We start from the raw sequence: 20,117 nt of genomic DNA, 5'->3' as shown, positions 1-20,117 counted from the left end.
CGCGCGCCATGGGCGGGGCTTAACGCCGGGGCGGGGTTGGAGGGGCGGGGCCGATAGCGAGGTCACGTGGCGGGGTGGGCGGTGCCGCGCGCTGCCGCTTCCCGCGAGGTGCACGCCGGGATAGATCCGGTTCCGTGAGGGGAGCGCGCGGTGCCTGCTGGGATAGATCCGGGTTTCCCGCCCACCGCTTCCGGACCCCGCCGCTGTCTCCGCTCCAGCCTCCGTCCCCGCCGGTGTTTCTCTCCCAGGCCGCGGCCCCCACTCTCTGCCCGCCGACATGGCGATGCAAGCAGCCAAACGAGCCAATGTGAGTGCGCTGCCCTGTCCCGTTCCTGCCGGGCTGGGCTCTCGCTTCGTCCCGCTCCAGGCACCCCGCTGCTCTGAACGGGAACGCGGCAGGGGGGTGGGACTGGGTGATAATTAAGGTTTGCAGTGCGTTCCTTGGGTCTAACACACCGCCTGTCCGTCCCTCATCAGATCCGGCTCCCGCCGGAGGTCAACCGGATCCTGTACATCAGGAACCTGCCGTACAAAATCACGGCCGAGGAGATGTACGACATTTTTGGGAAGTACGGGCCCATCCGGCAGATCAGAGTGTGAGTATTTCCAGTTTCTTTGGACCGTGAAGGGTTTCACGGCAGGATGTTTCAATGCCCTGCAGCAGCGCCCTGAGTGCCAGAGTGGGATGTGATGATGCTCTTAACAAGTGAATTTGTTAGAAAATTATTCTGCTGGGAGATGCAGAGAATGTGCTTAAATTTAAAATGAACTTGGGGAAGTTGATAAAATATGAGAGACTTGTTTGTTTAAGCAAGATCCAAATACAGCTGAAGTTTTACCTTGACTTGGGGTAAAAATAGGAAAAGCAGAAGCTGAGCACAAACAGTTTTCCTGTTTTATGAGTATCTGAAAAACAGGGATGTTGCTATTGCTGGATCTGTTCACTAGAAACAAATACCAGCAGCAACCCCTGCGTGCCAGAGGCGGGATGTCCTCGGGCCGTACTGTGTCTGGATGGTGGGGTTGTGACTGTGCCTTTGGTTCTGAAATGCATGGAGATTGTACAAGTCTGCAGCAGCTCTGATGTTCTCCTGGTTAGTTCAAATGCCGAGGACCTGAGCTTTGGTCATCAGAGGAGGCTTTGTGTTGGAAGGGCCCTTAAAGACCATTTCATTCCAAGGCCCTGCAGTGGGCAGGGACACCTTCCACCTGACCAGGTTGCTCTGAGCCCCGTCCAGCCTGGCCTTGAACACTGCCAGGGATGGAGCATCCACAGCTTCTCTGGGTAACTTCTTTGATTGATTGGTGTGTAGAGTAAAGTGAGTTTTACAGAGTTTCCCTCAGTAAGCAAAGGACACCAAGGGGGCACGTGCTGCTGGTGCCATGCTGGGATGTGACACCAGACAGACCCTTCTCAAGCAAGGAGGGGCAGTGGATGTGACTGGAGAAGTGGCTGAGGAAGCAAGGGGCAGTGTAAACACTGCCTGGCTAAATAGCTGGAATTTTTGCTAATGAGCATAAAGGAGAGCCAGCACTTAATTTTTCTGAAAACATGTAGGCTGGAACATTATGGTAATGGGACACAGAATTAGGGCTTTCCACTGGAGTGATGCACTGGTGTGTGCATCCAGCAGCTTGTTCAGACCTAGTAATTCTTGTAATTTCCCACAGAAATCATCTGTGCCAAGGCATAACGTGTGAGCCCCTTTGTAAAAGCTTTTGTGCTCTATGCAGTGTTTATCCCATTCTCCTCCTCACTTTTGCACAGATCCCAGTGTGGATATGTGTGAAACCGTTTGTCCTTGGGAGTTCTCAGAAGCACCTTAGAGACAGTTGTTCAGATTGTGAAATCTTTATCACCGTCCTTTAGTCGAGACCTTTTGAGATCTGTAAACTCTGCAGCCCCTCTCACTCATTGCTGTTGTGTCTCATGGCTGTGCCTCAGCCGTGGCCTTGCACCAGCGGGGATGTTCTGCCTTTTAAATTGACTTTGTGACATTCCAGGAGCCCTGTTCCATCCAAGGGACACATATCTGATTCGGACAGCCACTAACTGACAGACAAGTCTTGTAATATTAAATAAAAACTAATTGTTATAATAAAGATTTAAATTTTTTCCAGACACAACGTGGCAGCCCTGACAAAAGCTTCAACGACCCAGTTGTTGTAGAGAGGTGCATCTCCCTTATAGAGCAAAATACAGCACATTTTCCTGTTGTCTCTGGCTCTGAACTCTTTGGTGTGGAAAGCAGGGATGTAGTTTAATACCTAGAAAAAAATAACAAATTGTTTTTTAGTGAAGTTGCATTCATTCATCTAATCTCAGTCACTGTGGAATAAATAAACTATTTCTCGTTCATTTTATCTGACTGTGATTGTGCCCTTGCTGTGCAGTGGAAATACCCCTGAGACCAGAGGAACAGCCTACGTGGTCTATGAGGACATCTTCGATGCCAAGAACGCCTGTGACCACCTGTCGGGGTTCAACGTGTGTAACAGATACCTCGTGGTTCTGTACTACAACGCAAACAGGGTACGTGCACCTGGGCTGAACAGAGCTGTCACAAAAAAACATCCCCAGCATCCGTTTGTAAAGATAGTTACTTGGGTATTTTTAAGAAATAAAATCCAAACTCTTGGAGAGAGTGAATGGGATACATGGTCAGAGTTTCATATTTACTTGGTGATTTGCATGCAAAAAAGAGACCTTTGGACCAAGGGAGTGAAAAACGTGTTTATGGGGAGGGTTCTCTGGAGGAGAGGGTGCAGAGGCCCCACAGTTGCACAGCTGCAGCAGGAGGTGAGATCTGTTTTATGGGTAAAAAGTCTCCAGTTCTCGATGTCCTCCGTGTCACTGACGGCATCCAGGGCCCTGTGACATCTCCAAGGACAAGGATCAAACAATGCTCTGTGTGTGTGTGTGTTGGTGATGGAGTTCACAGTGATGCTTGCTGCAGATACTGGGAAATAACTGCATAAGATGAGAGGCTTCTTTCATCCTCTAACACCTTTTATTTTCCTTAATACAGGCATTCCAAAAGATGGACACAAAGAAGAAAGAAGAACAGCTTAAACTTCTCAAGGAAAAATATGGAATTAACACAGACCCACCAAAATAAATTGATCGTTTTTGGAAAACTGTTTTCAGGCCCTGCTGGCCAGTTCTTGGCCTAAACAGGAACTCTTAACAAAGTGTAATTTTTTCTCTTATAAATTCAATAAGCTGCAATATGGGTCTTTATATCTTCAGATTAGTATTAAATAAATGTAGAACACAGGGAGATCTGCTTTAAGATTAAATCCCCCAAGGTGACATGGCTTCTCTGTGCTGAGGGCGACCTGGTAAAGGCTGCATTTACCTGTTTCTAGCGGGAGCTTTCAAGAAAGGACTGCGTGGGTTCTCTGTTTGACTGAACAAAGCAAGCCCAACTCCATGTTTGTTACAAAGTTTCTTTCACAAACTGTAGAAAATAAACGGCTTTTAGAAGGATCCAGCTGATGAGGAGACTCCAGTCCAAGTACCTTGTTCCCAGTGGTGGTGCCAGCTCTGATGAGCTGCAGTGAAACAACCCAGCTCTCACACTACAAAAAAGAAAAGTGTATGGGGGCTTTGTTGTGTGTCCCAGGTTTGGACTGAGGATTTGCTGTAAAGCACACATGACCAAAATGAGACAGTAGATGAAGGTTTTCATTTTGATACCTGCAGTCTGATTGTTTTCTACTTGGCATAGTTGAACTGTAACACATTTTCTGTACATTTTTAGGTGCAGCATCTGATGGAGGAAAAACAAATTTAGATTTTTTTGGCAGTTTTTTCAGTACTCATGTCCTGTATATAAAAATGAGTGTGATCCAGAGTGTATATAACCTGTATCTTTTGGAAGTGGGAAAGAATAAGCTCTGACTGTGTTCTGAACCAGCTGGAAGTTGTGTGAATGTGGGTAGTATCCTGCCTTGGGAGGATTTATTTGCATGGTTGTGATGTTCTACTCTGTGACCAGACAACTTCCAGCCAGTGCAGAGCCAGGGCAGGTAACAATATACTTTGCCTGGGATTTGTAATTCAGCTTTGTTTTTCAGTGCATTGTACTGTCATAGAGGATGCTTCCATTTTCTGAAGTTACTTTTTTGTTGGAATCTGTCACTTCAGCAACAACAGTGTGTCCATTTGACAAAAAAATAAATGTCTGCATATTTTGCTTTTTTTCATCAAGGCTGGCTTCATGCTGTGCTCCTCCTGCCTGTAACCTGTGCTGTTAGGAGTCATTCATCACCCAAGTGTTTGATGCAGGCAGGAGCTGTGGCACATCCATCTCCATGGGTACAGGGATGTGTGTGTGTGGGAGCAATGCCCACATCTCACCTGCAGGAGATCCCTGGCACCTGGAACGGGCTCACGGCAATACTCACATTTACCAGCTGGAACCAGTGAGAAACTAAACACTTGTCACTTTGCACTGAATAGTCCAATTTTATTCATTCCTGAAAGAAACTATTACAAATTAATACATCAGGTGCTACCAAAAAAAGTTTGGTAATGGCTCATGAAGAGTGAGCTCCAAGCCAGCTCTGGGGGAAAGCAGCCAGTGGCTGAGGTGTGATTTCAGGTTTGGGTGCTTGAAGCCCCATCCAGTGCCTGACACGGGATCCCAGTGGAGCAGATGTGCCCTGCCTTCCCTTGCACACAGGCACTAGGGATGTGAGCCAGAGCCAGGCTGTGTGTGCGCAGCGTGCAACTCCTCCATCCCTGCTTCCGTCCCTGAAACCTGAAGCTGTTTTTGCAGCAAGAAGCCCTGCAGGCCGCAGTAACGCTGGCTGAGGTCAGGAGCAGGCGCTGGGGGAATGGAGCTGGGTCAGGTGAGCGGTCCCTCCATGGCCAGCCTGGCTTCCAGCTCCTGCCCGTCAGATCAACACAAACCGAGGGTTCCCAGGCAACAACCAGATTGCACTAAAAATGTTTAAATTGATGAAATACTGCTGGGAGGCTTGCTTCTGTGTGAGCATCCAGGGCTTTTCAAGGATTGCAAACTGCTCTTCCCCCATATATATATCTTTTTTATATATATAAATATATGTATTTATATGTATGTATGTACGCGTCCATGTACCAAACACCTGGATAACTGAAATCACTTACACCAACTGCTGGGCATGGAGAAGGCTCCTTGCTGAAACGGGAATTGGAGGTGCTTGTTGCCATGCTGGATTTATGGTTCTATAACTAATGAACACTGATAATAAATACCAGACTGCCAATAACGGTGCTGCGTGCTGCCAGCCTTGTTTTAAATCATATGCAAATACCATATTGCTTCTGTCAATAGCAGAGAGCATGGTGCTTGCACTGCAGTGTCTGTTTTGATGAGGATTTGATGCTGTTTGAAAAACATACATAAAAAGCCATTCTTTAGGGTAATAAGATTAATAAAAATTCCTTCAATGAATCCTCAAGATCAGCAGCTTTTGATTTTTCTGAGAGCTCAGCTGCCGTCTTTCATTAAATATTCCATTTCATAGTTTTTCTTCCAGTGCCTGTTCAGGGCTTTCAGTGTCCCTGCACATGTAAAATGAAATAATAATTTGTACCTGCAAGACAGGGGAAATGGAAATGGAATGCCCAGAGGACTGTTTTGATGAGATCTACTCAAGATTTTGTTTGAAATGTAATATCAAAGAACAGGGAAATGAGTTCAGCTCATGAATGGCAGAGGGGCAGCAAATAAAGCAGATGTTACCAGCCTCGCGCTCTGCATCTGTGCTGGTTTTGTATGTGCTCACTTCCAGTTTAATTTTTCAGGAAGTAGGGCATGAAATTAAGACTGGAAGGTCATTTTTTTTTCCCCATCGAATCTGTTTAGAAATTAGTAATGAGTATATCTAATTACATAGGCAATGACAGTAAATTTTTTCCAATCTATTATATAGAGGTAATAATTTTATGTACTGTGTTGATCGATGATACAATTAAATAAATTAACGCATTTGCAGTCGAATAAAGAGCTGAAGATTACATTTCCTTGAAGACTTAATTTCCTTAAGTATCACAAAGCACAATTAGTTTTCCTTTCAGATTTTTTCTTTTTAATGAAATTGGCATGAAAAATGTAATAATCCCTGTTTCCAACCAAGGTCTCCACAGAGAGGAGGCAATGAGGGAGAGCTTCATCAGCCAGCTGTAAAGAGGATTTTAGGGAGCGGGTAATGGCTGGGGTGTGCTGGGAGGGCAGAAGGGAAGAGCACATGGCAGCTCTGCAGAGAGAGGTGGTAAGATGGAGGACGATCAGCTCTCGGAGCCCAGCAGGAAACCTGCAGGAGCAGAAGGGCAGAGCCATGCCCTGCTGTTGTCTCAGATGCTGCAGAACTCCCGGACAGCAAGGCCAGGAGCGGATGGAGGGAGCACGGGGCCATTCCTGGGTCACTCCCAATCCTTGGCATCGCCACTCGCTGTTGGGGCATTCAGGAAAGGGCCCAAAGCAGGTGCTGGTCTCCGGTGAGACCCCACCTGCAGTGCTCCATCCAGCTCTGGGGCGCCCAGCACAGGGAGGACTCAGACCTGTTTAGAGCAAGTCCAGAGGTGGGACACCAGGATGATCAGAGGGATGGAGCACTCCTCCCATGAGGAAAAACTGTGGGAGTTGGGATTGTTCAGCCTGGGAAAGAAAAGCTTTGGGGTGACCTAATTGTGGCTTTCCTAATTGTGTACCTGAAGGGAGCTGACAAGAAAGATGCAGGAAGACTATTTACAAGGACATGGAGTAACACACACTTTGGGTGGGGCTTTTTTTGTTATTGGTGGTGGGTTTTTGTTTTGGTTTTTTGTGTGTGTGTTTTTTGGGGGGGGGGGGTTGTTTGTTTGTTTGTTTGAATAATCAAATAACTTAAACTGGGCCATTGATAGGAACAGCTTAGACCAATGTGCTGAATCAAACCGTGTTTGACAGCCACAACAGAGCCACACCACCTTTAACCAAGACTTTGGGAGGTGCAATCTGTGACCCAGTGGTGAAAGGAAGGCCAGCAACAGAGGCCAGGACAATGGCAAAGGAGAGCAGGATCTTTTCAAATTATTTGGGAAAGCTGGTGGTCATCAGATCCTGAGAGATCCAATTACCAATTTTTAACAGGAAATTAGCGTGCCCTAAATAAAAGAACTGTCAGTGGCTGTGTAACCCACTGCTGTAGTGGCTTGAGATTTCCACCGAAACAAGGGTTCTGAAAATCCCTTCATTTCTTTATGGAGAACAAAGAGAGAAAAACATTCATTCCACTCAGTGTTTAAAAGTGTGTAAGATATGGATATATGGGTTTATTAATTAACAAGCTGAAATAAATGCAGCTCTGTGGGTAAAATGAACATCTGGAGAGTGAAGACGACAAGCCATGGTTCTCTGGCCAGATCACCAGAAGTAAGCAGTTTTGCTTCTCTGTGCTCATTCCCTCTCCCAACTCCAGGAGCTGTCACCTGGGGCCACCTCTGTAGCTTTGCTGTATGACTGCTCGTGCTGGGAGTGTTCTTCTTACATAGACATAGAGTTCTTCTTACATAGACATAGAAACAGCACAACTGTTTGAAATATTACCATAAAGCATCCATTAGTAGAAAACTATGCAAATAGTTTATAGTCAATTTAAATAAAAGTAACATCATGACCCAGTGATGCCCTGGTTTTCTACAGCAAAGAGAAAAACTGAGCCTAATGGAAAGAAATCAAACAAGGCAAAATACCAGCACAGAGAAAGCTTTGCTGATCAGATCCTGCTCCCAAATCCAGGTAAGCAACAGCCAACACATCTTCCGGTCTCCAGAGGAGAAACCAGCATTTCATGAATTCATATAAGCAGCAAATGAAATAAATATTGCTGAGTCTCAAGTGCCAGAGGCCCAGTGCACATGATCCGTTTGCAGGCTTTGTAAACAGCAGCAGCTCATGCAGCCTAAAAACCCCAGAGTGTTCAGCGGTCACATCATCCCACAGTTCAGATTTCTTTTGAAAGGTGGATGCACATAATCCTGCTCTTTTCTAGCCTTGTTCAGTTCCAGTAGAAAATACTCCACTAGTTTTACTGTTGTAAAGGCACAGAATTAGACCAGCACTGCATGTCTTTGACAAGCAGAACTTTCCATCTCTTCAGCAGCCAAATTTTGGCCAGAGGGGCCATAGAGGCAGGGGAAATGGAGAGTCAGGAGAACCATCCCAGCACCCCTTACTTGCATGTCCCTGGTACCTCTGGTCCCACAGTGATTTTCCACTGGGCCTTCTCTAATAGAAAGAGTGCATGGAGCTACATATATTTCATATAAGAGGAAGAATTAACAAAAAAATGGATTGATGATTGAAGAACTTCTTGTACAGCAAAGAGCATCCTGCTAGCCGGAAGAGAAAAACAGGATAAGAAATGGTAAAGTATCAAGATTTTATTGTTTTATATAGATATACTTATAATTCTTAAATGAGACAGTATTTTTTAAAACAGCAGCAAGCAGAACGTACAAGTTGAGAAAAGTGGCAGCGCAGGTAACTCTGTTTGGCTAATGCCCGTTCATGTACAAGGCGTACATTGGATTTTTTTTTCTTGAGCACCTTCTGTGGTTTTTATTTTTTCTTGGTTTAAGTGTACAGTAAGGCAGTGGTTTTTTCAATAAGGAATATATATATATATATATTTATATTTATATATATTTTCAATCATCACTGTGACTTCTTCGTACATGCAAATTAAATAAAATGTACAACTCGGAAATGTTACACCGGGAGACATTTTTCCTCAGAGCAAAGCTTCTAATAAAAGGCAAATACAGACACCACAAAGTTATAAAAGAGAAGGAAGGCATAGGAAACCAAGCATCAGGCACGACTGACAGGACAGCTCGAGCAGGGAAGGTTGGGATTCCAGTGAAGATTCCTCCTGCCGCTGGCAAGGCGAGAAGGAACAGATGGTTATTAACAGATGTCTGCAGCCAACTCCCTCGGGAAGGTTCACTCTAACCTGAGAAGCTCCACATCAAAGAGGAGTGTGGCATTGGGAGGTATGACCCCAGGGTGGCCTGTGGCTCCATAGGCCATCTCAGGTGTGCAGGTCAACTTTGCTCTTTGTCCTAAGCTCATCTGGGTTTTGGATGTCGGAGAAAGGAGAAGAGAAGACAAAAAAAGACAGGATTAGGAGGAAAACAAACAAACAAAAAATCACTACCTGGCAGACTTACAGAGTCAGGGAGTGTTGGGGTAACCAAATTCATAGCATTGTTTCATTTGGAAAAGACCTTTAAGATTATTGAGTCTGGGGCTTGAAAGGAGAAGATATTTAAGGTCCCTTCCAACCCAAGCCACGCTATGATTCTGAGTCCAAATGGGTTTGCTTCAAACTGAAGCTGCCATAAATAGCTCAGACATGCTTTGGCCACTCGCAGCAGTTACTTGAACTGCCAGAACCAGCCTGGAAGTGACACAAAGACTTTTTAACACCATGTTTGGTCCATCCTGCTGGGGTGGGCAGCAGGAGGTCTGAGTTCCTTCTGCAGAGCACGGGCTGCAAGGAGCACCATCAGCAGGCACTAGGAAAAGGCCCTCATAGCTCTCTGTTCATGAGAAATCAGTGCCCAGCATAGCCAGGTTCAGCACTTATTTCCCTAAACTCAGTCCAAGCCCCAGGGCAGACATCTCACTTATGCTGCTTATCCAGGCAGAGAGCCTTTGCCCCTGGGATGGGCAGGAACACTGATGTCCCTCACTCCAGGCTGGCTCTGAAGGGAGTGGCTCACCTAGATCTGGAGTTTATCTTCTGAGTATTTTGGAGCACTTTCAAACTGCTGTTCATGCACCATACTGGTGCATGGTAATAGTCACTGGCTAATATGAAACGTTTCTTGTTTCACAAGAAACATCCCCCGATTTGAAGCAGTGTTTTTAACTCAGACCTCTCTCCCAAGGTCAGGCACATCATTGGACTACAGATTATGTGACAGCTCCTGCTGAGAATTTTTTCAGGTTGAATATTTTCAGGTTCTATAAAATATAACAAAGCTAGAGAGTGAATTACTTTGGATAGAAGAAAAATGTGGATATGAACTTTCCCACACTCAAGGAGTGCTCATGGCATGGGGCTGAGGATGCCCAAGTCAATGACCTCCCCTGGTCCCCACAGAGATTTTGCATGGGGCTGGCTGTCCAATGCTTGGAGATTTCCCTGCAGACCAGGCAGCTGGTAGGTCATGCCTGGGGTTCTAGGGATGAGGCAAACTTGAACTGTCAGAAGCTGAGCAGAGAAATGCAGACATCTGACATCTGACAGTCATTACATTAAGGTTTGTGAAATCTGCATGCTGGACATAGGGAAGTGCCTTGTTCCAAGAGACTCTGTCCAGCACATTCCCCAAATCCCTCAAACCCTGGGGTGGAAGGAGACCGCCACAAGCTCGACTTGTGTCAGTGATCCACTAGGAGGAGCAGGAGGGCAGCGAGTGGCCACACGGGTTTCTGGAATGGGTCTCGGCCACTTATTTTCTAAGGGACAAGAGCTGGGGAGTGAGATGAGTCAAGGAAGGGATGAACTGATTCCCCCAGCGCTTGTTGATGCTGCTTTATCTGCACTGGCTTCTGGTTCCTACTGCTCTGCAGTCCTAGGCTCTCTTAGGCCTTTCTGCAAAGCAAATAATAAACAGTCCAACTCAAATCCTCCAGAGGAAGATGGTATTTTTCACAGTACAGGATTCCTCAAATGGAATCCTCTGGCTGGAGAGAAAGGAATGCTTGCATTGCTCTCTCCATAGGGCTGGAAACCCTTGTCTCTTCTACCCCTCTCTGGAAAAGCATGGTTGCATCATTCTTCAATGGATTGTTTCTCATTTTGCATTCTCCCTTCTTTCTCTTTAAGCATAGGAAGTTGTTCCTGTTAAAGTTGTTCCTGTAAGAGTACTTGAGCAGAGGCCTCCTACACTGAGCTTCTGGATCCTGAAATGGGAAGTCAAGAGGATTTTGCACCCTGATCTCATTCACTTGTGCTCTTGAGGGGCCTGATCACACTGCTCATGTGTGGGGGGCCCTCACAGCACGGCACAAAAAGCAAGACCTGGCAGTGAATTGTACTGTGGCGCTTTTACTGTGCTGGCACTCACACTGTAATTAATGGAGGGCAGTTTTCTTTCCCTCAGCATAGGGCTGATCAGTGAATGTTTTGTACCTGGGGGTCTGAAGTCATAAAAATGCAACAGTGCACTTTGGTACCTTATTCAGTCAGGGTCAGAATCTGTAGCTGGGTCATGGATGTCATCAATAAAGGCAGCTTGGGCTTTTATGGAGCAGTTGAATAGAGGTCACTCCATAAAAAGCCACCTCAACATTTTAGAGGCCACTGCTGTCTGTGGAGCTGCCCATGGGAGAGGGACAGGGCTTATATGGCACCTGGTGAGGGGACTTCACCTCTCCCCTCCCAAATGCATACGGTGGAGAAAGGTTCATGAGCAGGGGATAGCCATGGGTGGAGGATGGATGGATGGATGGATGGATGGATGGATGGATGGATGGATGGATGGATGGATGGAAACTATAGAAATACCGTGCTCAAATGCACCACACTTTCACAAAAACACTCCATATCCTACACTGTGATTTCCACTTGTCTTGTCACCACTGCCCTGGACATTGCTGAGCTCACACACCCTTCAGCAGGCTCCAGGTTCAGCCAGAACAATTTATTAGTACCTGTGTAACACCTTCTTCAAATCCTTTAATGACTTCTTGCCTGCCAATCTTGAACCTGAAAGGCTTGTTTCTGTCTCTGGAGGAATCAAACTTCTTTCCATTCTGTAGCATTCCTGCCAAAACAAAACACACGGTTTCAGTCTGAGCTACATCTAAATTTAAGTGCTGGAGGAGAGGGAAGGAATGAAAAATTATTGTCTTGGTCACATCAGCTGCTCATTTCCATTTTCACTTTGCCTCATTCAAAAGGCAGGAGAGGCAACTGCAGCGGTACCATATTGTTACCTTTGCCTTCCTGTAATTTAGGCTCTAAAATGGAAATTATTTTTATTATTCTCAATGCAATAGGTAACAACCCATATTGCACCCAACATTGCACAGACATGCAGAAGAGCTGTTGTTTGCACAGTGGAGCTCCCTGCCTAAGTGGATAAAAGCAGGCAAGAAACAAGTGGGAGGCTGCAGAAGAGAATCCCAAGACAGGTGCCTGATCCAGGGCTGCCCTAAAAACGTGTGTTACACAAACGGGGCCATCCCACACCACGTGTGTGACACTTCTACACAAGATGCCAACTCTGTGTCTCTCCTCAGACAGAACAGAAGAGCCTCTGCAGTCACAAATATGAAAGCAGCAAAGACATTTATATAAATGTTCCACTACCCATTGTTCATGTTTTCATTCAGCCACAAGAGGCGGTCACAGAACACGTTACTCGTTCCTTTGGGTGGTGTTTCAAATCCATGGCTTTTGAACACATGCCCAGATTCCTCAGCAAATGGACAAAGCTTCACAGAGCACTACATGATCAGCCATTCTCCTTCTCTTTTCAAACTGTGGATAATTACGGTAGCTTTGAATTTAGAAGTACCTGGTATTTAAAATGCTTTCCTCAGGATACTGCAAGGTTGGGCTGATATTTATATATTAGAATCAATCCTTTCTTTGTAGTGCTGTAGGGCCAGTGTTGCGTGCATACACCATGATTGTCCTGCGCAAGAGTGTGTCTGGTTCCGTCTCACACCGGGCGGGAGCTGACCTCCGGCTAGCTCGGGTCAACACAGCCACAGAAGGTCCCAGTTCATTTCGGCTTCTCGGCTTAGCAGCTGGACTCAATAGTGTCTCAACGGCAGCAGAAGAGAAAAGGCTGGCTCTCAGCTTAGCAGGTTAAAAGATGTTTATGAGCTCAAGAGCTGAGGAGCAGAGAGAGCGCTCCGGGCTGCGAGCTGAGCGGCTGTGAGAGTTTTTTCCTCCCTCCTACCCCCTATAAGCGGGGGAGGGGTTCCAGGGAGGTTACAACAAGACAACAAATCAGGGGATTCAGGGGGTAACAAGGTGTGCCCACCCCCAAGCCTTGGACCACTAAAATCCAGAGCTAAAGGAGTTCCCCCCAGTGGGCCCATCACCTGAAGCCCTCTCCTGAGATTTCACAACCTGGGAGGGTTCCTCAAAGTGATAGACAAGCTGCTCCAGAGAGGGGGGTTGGGGCAGAGGGGATGTTACAAGTCAGGTGAGGAGTGGGAGGACTGACACAAAACACCTTATTATACAGACAACACAAATGGTATGCAGAATTGGGGATACAGTGAAATGAACCATAACATAAACTTCTTATAAAAACCTAATAAAACCAGCTCTGCACCACCACACAAGAGGTTGTATAAAGAGAAGTTCATTAATCTGAGGAAGACTCTGGTTGCAAAGAACATTAGTAAGTCCAGCTTTGAAAGAAAATGCTGAGAAAAAGTGTCTTTAAGATCAAGTATCAAAGATACAGTCTTAATAGAGTCTTTCCATTAAAGCAGTTATATTAAGAGATCAGCTGGATGCACAAATTTTGTTTTTCAGTGAAAAACTATCAATTTTTGTCCAGTAACAGAGGCGTATTTCGCTTGCTTAAAAAGTCTGTACTATGAATCAACGGTAAATATGAAGACTTTACAGAATGACAAACAGAGACTAAAAAGGTAGGAGTCATTTTACCAACTTTTATGCTTCTAAGATGTAGCCAGCTACTTCTGAGCTAGTTACTCAGAGAAAACAGATAAGCAAGTCAGAGAAAAATGCACTTTCAGGGAGCAATTAATCTAACCAGACCTAGGGATGTACTTTAGGACATAATGAATGACATCCCAGCAGTGCCTATTTCTGTGCAATGAATAAAGGGAAGTCCAAACAACTCAGACATAGATGGCTCCAAATTCATTAGTAGTTAAATCAGTTGCAATGGAGTTCTGCACTTGCAGTTATGAGCACACAGTGTTTCATTATTCCAGTGGGGTTCTCTGTCCAGATATTTTACAAAATATTAAAATCAAATTACATGTTAAGGTAAATTAGCCATTAGCCAAGTCTGACATTTGTCCAGGCTGGTCCTTCAGACACACCTATGCATGTAGCCAAGGCCTTAGAAAGAAAACTATGGAATAATCTGCCCATAAGGAATGTTTCATGACCATTACCATTAGCTCCTGACACAATCCTTTAGTTTTCCACAGTAAAATAATCAAGTGTTGTATGTGTGCCCTGATACAAGTACACAGAATCACAGAATCACAGAACTAATGAGGCTGGACAAGACCTCTGAGATCATTGAGTCCTGCCTGTAACTCAACACCACCTTGTCAAACAGAACATGGCACTGAGTGCCACATCCAGGTGACTCCACCACCTCTCTGGGCAGCCTATTGTCTAATTACCCTTTCTGTGAAGAAATTCCTTCTAATGTCCAACCTAAACCTCCTCTGGCACAGTTCCCTGGGAGCAGAGCCTTACCCCCACCTGGCTGCACCCTCCTGTCAGGGAGTTGTGGAGAGTGATGAGGTCCTGCTGTACCTCCTTTTCTCCAGACTAAACACTCCCAGCTCCCTCAGCCACTCCTTGTAGGATTTACACTCAAGACCCTTCTCTGGACTCACTCCAGCCCGTCAATGTCTCTCCTGAACTGAGGGACCAGAATCGGACATAGAACTCAAGGAGTGGCCTCAGCAATACAGGGGGAAATTCACACATCATGCAATGTATCAGCTCAGTGACATCCACAAACCCCGCCAGGCAGGCTGGGAAGACACAGCAGCTCCTGAACAAGGCTTTCCAGCTACAGACTAAGATGGATTCATTTGTAATACAGAAATCCAGCCTGTATTGGGGGAGGGCAGGCAGGGAGAAGCAGCTCAGGGGGAACTCTCAGGCATATAATATAATCCTTTTTGAAGTATTTGATCTTAAATTTAAGTGACATTCCTTCCTCAGAGCACTTTTATTTTTAAACACATCACAAAACCTTATGACTATATGAAATGGAAGGAAACTATTACAGAATCCCAATATTTAATAGTTTTAATATTAAAACTTAGTACTGTCATTACAGTTTGTATGTTCAAAGCAGTATGCAAACATTAATTATTCTTCACATTAGCCCAAAGATGTGGCTATTATAAAATAGCCTCAATCTGAAAGTTCAGATTCAGATGCAAAGTTGCACAACACTTTATTATGCATTCATTTCACTTTGTAACTAAATCCTATTAAAACTCTTAGCTCAAAGCTCTGATGGTTTACTAAACACTCCACATCAAACCAGCGGCAGAATCAGAATTAACTCTTCAGAGATTCTGACAACAGCTCCTGGACAGTGTTTCCCATTTAAAGTAACATTTCCATCTTCCCATGAGCTTGCTAGTTTGATACACCATTGAAAATCTAATTCATTTCACTAAAAAATGCCTATAGAAGATGTGTTAGGCCTTGTAGAAGAAATCAGGCTTTTCTGTATTTACAGCAACATCCTATTTTCAGCAAGAGCTGAAAACTCATGAGGTTACATTCATAAATGTAACTTCCTCTGTCATCACCTTACTGCTTTTGGAAGACAAACTGGGATGCAGAGTCAAATACATCTGTATTCACTGAAGCTCTGGCAGGAGGGTCAGTTTTTATGTGAGTGCCCTTTAAATGCACATCCAGTCTGGAAATGAGTCAGCGACTCCATGTGCCCTGAAGAAGTTCCAGTACAGATTTAGATGTGAACTTTAGATCTTTTTTATCTCTGGTTCTGAGAGTTAGAGTTGGCTCTGCAGGCTCCTTGCAGCTAAAAGAGCACAATGCTTTATTTTCTGTCTTGCTAATGCACCAATTGATTTTTTTTGTGAAAAAATTGATTTAGTTATTATTCTTCAACAAGGATGGATGCCCATCTTCAGCCTACATCTTTATTTATCTAGCTAACAGCAAGGAGAAAAAAACCCACAGTCTGGAACTCAGCAATGACATTGTTTTCCAAGTCAGAACAATCAATAAGAGTTTTGACTGAGCAAGGACATCTAGATGCTTATATGGCTACTTGTTAAAAACCCCTTAGGTGCCTGAAAGGGAACAATCATTGGATTAAAATAATTAATTGCACAAACTTGGTTATCAGAATATGGCATGGATTTGAAAACATTCTGATCTACAAGGCATCCTAATTGAAAATGAGATTTTAAAAATTAAGTGGGTGTTGAAAAGAAGACACTTCAGATCACAGGTCCTACTGAATCACTGATGTTCAGCTCATTGAAGCTGCAGATTAAAGAGTAGATGGATCATTTTATTAAGGAACAGGACAACAGATCCATTCAAACTGCCAGGACTACAATGTCATTTGGGCTAAACTGGCAGTGAAAACACAACTTCAGGTGAGATTCAACACAAGTTATTACTTCTTATTAAAACACAGGTGTGTCTGCAGCTATGTCTGCACTACTGTTTAACACTGCACTGCTTTAGCTAAGATCCCATCACTGAAGTCTGTTTCCTAAGGGGAGAGGGCTAATGAAAGGACACTGTCTGCACTTGCCTAATAACTTCTGAGTCTTTGAGCCGATTTCAACTGCATTTGGCAGAGGAACAGGGATCATACCAACAATAAGATCCTATGCATGTAATGAAAAAATCTGCGTAGAAAGAAGAGCCTGTAAGAGCTTCTACCAAGACAAAGGCTTAACCTTTGTTATCAGAGAAACTCTATTATTGAGGAGAGGTCAGGAATGGAAAGGCTTGACCACAGACTGTTTCTTTTTGCTGACTTTTCTTCTTTCATCTGAGAATGATTCAGCTGCAAATATAAGCAATCACATAGCACAAATCCATGGAGCCAGCCCAGCTGTTAGACACCTATTACACCTATTGTCCCAACAAAACCCTGCCCCAAATCATGGCCAAACTGTTATCCACACAAAAGATGGGTGGCGAGAGAACACTGAAGGCCGTCTGTGGATAGTCAGCTTCTGTGCCTGAACCTGGAAAATTCATGTCTAAATTCCACTGCTAATGTTACCCAGTTCAAAGGCAGAAACTGTCTCAACCTGTCATCTAGGCTACTCTTATGGTTAATAGAGAAAGAAGGGTATCTCCAAGAATGATTTATCCAACCTAGGCTTAGATGTTAGGGCTGAAATAACCTCCTGGAACTGTTTATCATTCTTAGTCAACTACCTTACAAAAGGTAAGGTACCTTAAACCAAATGCTAGACTGACAGGTTTTTATAGGGCCCCAGTGAGGCAGTATTAACTCTGCCACCCATCCCTAAATGAAGTAGGCAAAATTGCATCCCAGGCTTCACTGACTCCAATGTTAACTGAATTATTTGTCTCTGCAGTGTTGACAAATTCTGGGAATCAGAAGATGAAGATCCTAATCCAGGACAAATCTCTTGATTTCACTGTTTGCTCTCTTTTTATGCTATACAATGGGATTCACTTACCTCACAAGTACTGAAGGGATAAACTGAATTAAATAGGTGGCTTTCAAAAAGCAGCATCATTCATCTATGAAGTATTCCATTCCCTTATTTTTTCCACCAGTAGTTACCTACAGAATGTAAAGGTAGTAAATATGCTTGAAGACAGCTACTTCTTGAACACTTTTTGGCAGCTGAAAGAGGGGCAGAGAAGGTGTTTCTAGGACACTATCCTGTTTCATTTTATAGAGACCAGAGGCTCCTCATGACAGGAACTATATTCTGATGCCCCTCAATGCCATCACATTTTCAATTATGCCTTGTAATCAATCTGTACTGCTAGGAACCTGTCTTTGGGTTTGGTTCCTAGGACTTTCTGAGGAGTTAATGTTGCTGTGTGTTAAGAATTTTTCATTTCAAGTGTTTCTTTTTTTCCTCACATAATAAATTGTTTCTGTGTCAAAATATATCCATATTCTGTCAGGAGAATATCAAAAAGGCTGGAAATTCTGATCTTAACCCCATTTACAACATGCAACTATTACTAATATCCACTTTTAGCCTGGAAAATATATTATCAGAAAGGTTCCAGTAGCTGCACAAAGTCCTTGTATCAACATTCATGCCTTCCCAATGTATAGAGGAAGGCACAGTTCAGCACAATTCATAGGAGTGATGGGAGAAACACACCCATGAAGTCACAAATCACATCCCAGGTTGATTCACACCAGCAGAACCCCACTGTGGTGCTATTTGCATTTTACATTAAAATAGATAATTGCCTTCAGGATTCAATTCTGAAATACTGTGGCAAAGCATTTCCTGCATTCAGTGGTGTTCCCACCTTAGCTTGTGGCTGTCTCGAGCTAACGCACCTGAAAAACACGTGGTTTTCCTCAGGAGCAAAAACAATTTCCCCGTGTTTTGTTGTTAAACACAGAGACCTGGGCAACAGTTTTCTAGGCAAACACTGTCCTGCCTTCTTCCCAGGACCTAACTCAGCTCTCCAGCTCATTCCATCAGAATCCAGATATGCATCAGCCAGACATCTCCCACTTCTCCCACCTTAATTTCATCATTATCTCAAAATGCAATTTACTGTTTACACATTTTTGTCGTAACAACAGCTCCCAGTAACCTGTGGTTATACCTGGCCATGAACCTCCTCCTGACACAACACAGTGAGTAGCCCACACCTCTGATTTCCTTGATTTGACTTCCAAAGCAAACTCTTCTGGACAAAAGTGTTGTCTCATTAATTTTACTGATGGCCAATGTAATGGAAATAAAGAGTGTTGAATGTGAGCTGGAAGATGCCTTTGCTCCCTATGCTACACAGGAATAGGGGCCACCTTAGTGTGTCCTGTCTGGGGACTCGGGCAACTGAACAACAAAGTGAAGCCCTGCTTTTCCAGGAAAGGCTCAACAATAGAGGTTTAGTACCATTGCAAAAACTCAGTTTTATCCTGCTAACATTTTCTCTGCTCGATATAAACAAAGTCTTATGTGGAAAAAAGGATTTACTGTCTTAGACTGCATTTTCCTGACAGTTCGCAGCCACAAAAATTATTAATACTTTAAGGGAATTTTCAGTCTAGAGGGATAATAGTTGAAGAAAAAGGGGGAAGGGGATAAGCACAGCTCTGCAGCATTATCAGCTCTTTGCCACAATTATTTTGTTTTGTCTAGAAAGGCAAACAGCAAGGACTTGAATGTGCCATTTGTTGCCATGACAAACAGACTCCAAGTGAAGAAGTGGGAAATGGATAGCGGTGGTGGGCACTTCCCAGTTCCTGCCACCTCAGCGCACTTCAGTAACGCTGCATCTTTTGAACACGGGCAGCTTTACTGCTTCATCTTCTTTGTGTGTATTAGATACTCATATATCTTTAATGTGGAGTAAGAGCAGTACAATTAATTATTTATCATGCAGTTGACAGCATGCAATGAAGACACAACAGACAACTCTTCAATAATGCATCACCGTGGGCTATGAATCACTGCTGCGTACAACCACAAGACAATATGAAAGAACCTTGCACTTAGCTCGCCTTCACAGCCAGGAAAATTACCTGCAATTGTCTATTTCACTCTGCTGAAAGGCATTACTCTGTCCTAGCAGCTTTAGGGATTTGCATACTTTCAAGAGAAGGAAAAGTAGATTTACTTTCAAGGGAGATACGAGGCTCACTAAGCATTTTCTACCTAAGCTGTAAAGAGACCAAAACAATTCCTCTGGTATCCCATCATGTTAAACTAGTAATTTTATTTTAGAGTTCAATTCTGCTACAGTTACAAAGTTCTGCTGTAAAATATACATGTACTGCAGCATAAGGCAAATTTAATCTGAATAAGCATGGCAGAATTAGGTCAGTGTGGGAATGCTAATGAAGGGGACAATAGATGTCTAAAGCAGCATTTTAGAGAGAATATATTAATACAGAAATACTTTGGATCTCTTGTTTCTCTCTCCTCAAACGGTATGGCCTGTAACACAGGTCTGCAGGGATAGGGAATGTTCCTCATTGGTCTGGGTCTTTCTGTCGCTGCCCAAAAGCACAAAGAACAGTTCAAGCATGGCTGTAATACCAAGAGTGTCTGCAAGATTTCCCCCACAAACACAAGCAGCAGAGCTTGCCCAAAGAATTCTGAGCACCTAGTGCACCATGAGAACAGAGCAATAAAATAATCTTTTTTTTT

The 20,117-nt window shown here is 44.1% G+C and overlaps 2 protein-coding genes across 2 annotated transcripts in view; one reads left to right on the top strand and one right to left on the bottom strand.

Annotated features, from left to right (window-relative positions):
- The first annotated feature begins 143 nt into the window (after positions 1–143).
- SF3B6 (splicing factor 3b subunit 6) lies at positions 144–4,213 on the top strand. The gene is made up of 4 exons (XM_040060523.2): positions 144–307; positions 478–596; positions 2,395–2,533; positions 3,030–4,213. Exons 1-4 carry the CDS (start codon positions 278–280, stop codon positions 3,117–3,119), a joined length of 378 nt encoding a protein of 125 aa, XP_039916457.1. The 5' UTR covers positions 144–277; the 3' UTR covers positions 3,120–4,213.
- Positions 4,214–8,401: 4,188 nt separating this feature from the next.
- The window catches only part of FKBP1B (FKBP prolyl isomerase 1B), a 45,794-nt gene continuing 34,078 nt past the window's right edge, over positions 8,402–20,117 (bottom strand). The window contains exons 3-4 of the mRNA XM_040060636.2: positions 11,700–11,812; positions 8,402–9,107 (exon numbers count right to left, since the gene is read on the bottom strand). Coding sequence (XP_039916570.1) covers positions 8,979–9,107; positions 11,700–11,812 — 242 coding nt within the window. The 3' untranslated portion in view covers positions 8,402–8,978. The remainder of the gene's footprint in view (positions 9,108–11,699; positions 11,813–20,117) is intronic.

The sequence above is a fragment of the Hirundo rustica genome, chromosome 3 (genome assembly GCF_015227805.2).
Source record: "Hirundo rustica isolate bHirRus1 chromosome 3, bHirRus1.pri.v3, whole genome shotgun sequence".
Taxonomy (NCBI): domain Eukaryota; kingdom Metazoa; phylum Chordata; class Aves; order Passeriformes; family Hirundinidae; genus Hirundo; species Hirundo rustica.
This window is presented reverse-complemented; position numbering and strand designations above follow the sequence as displayed.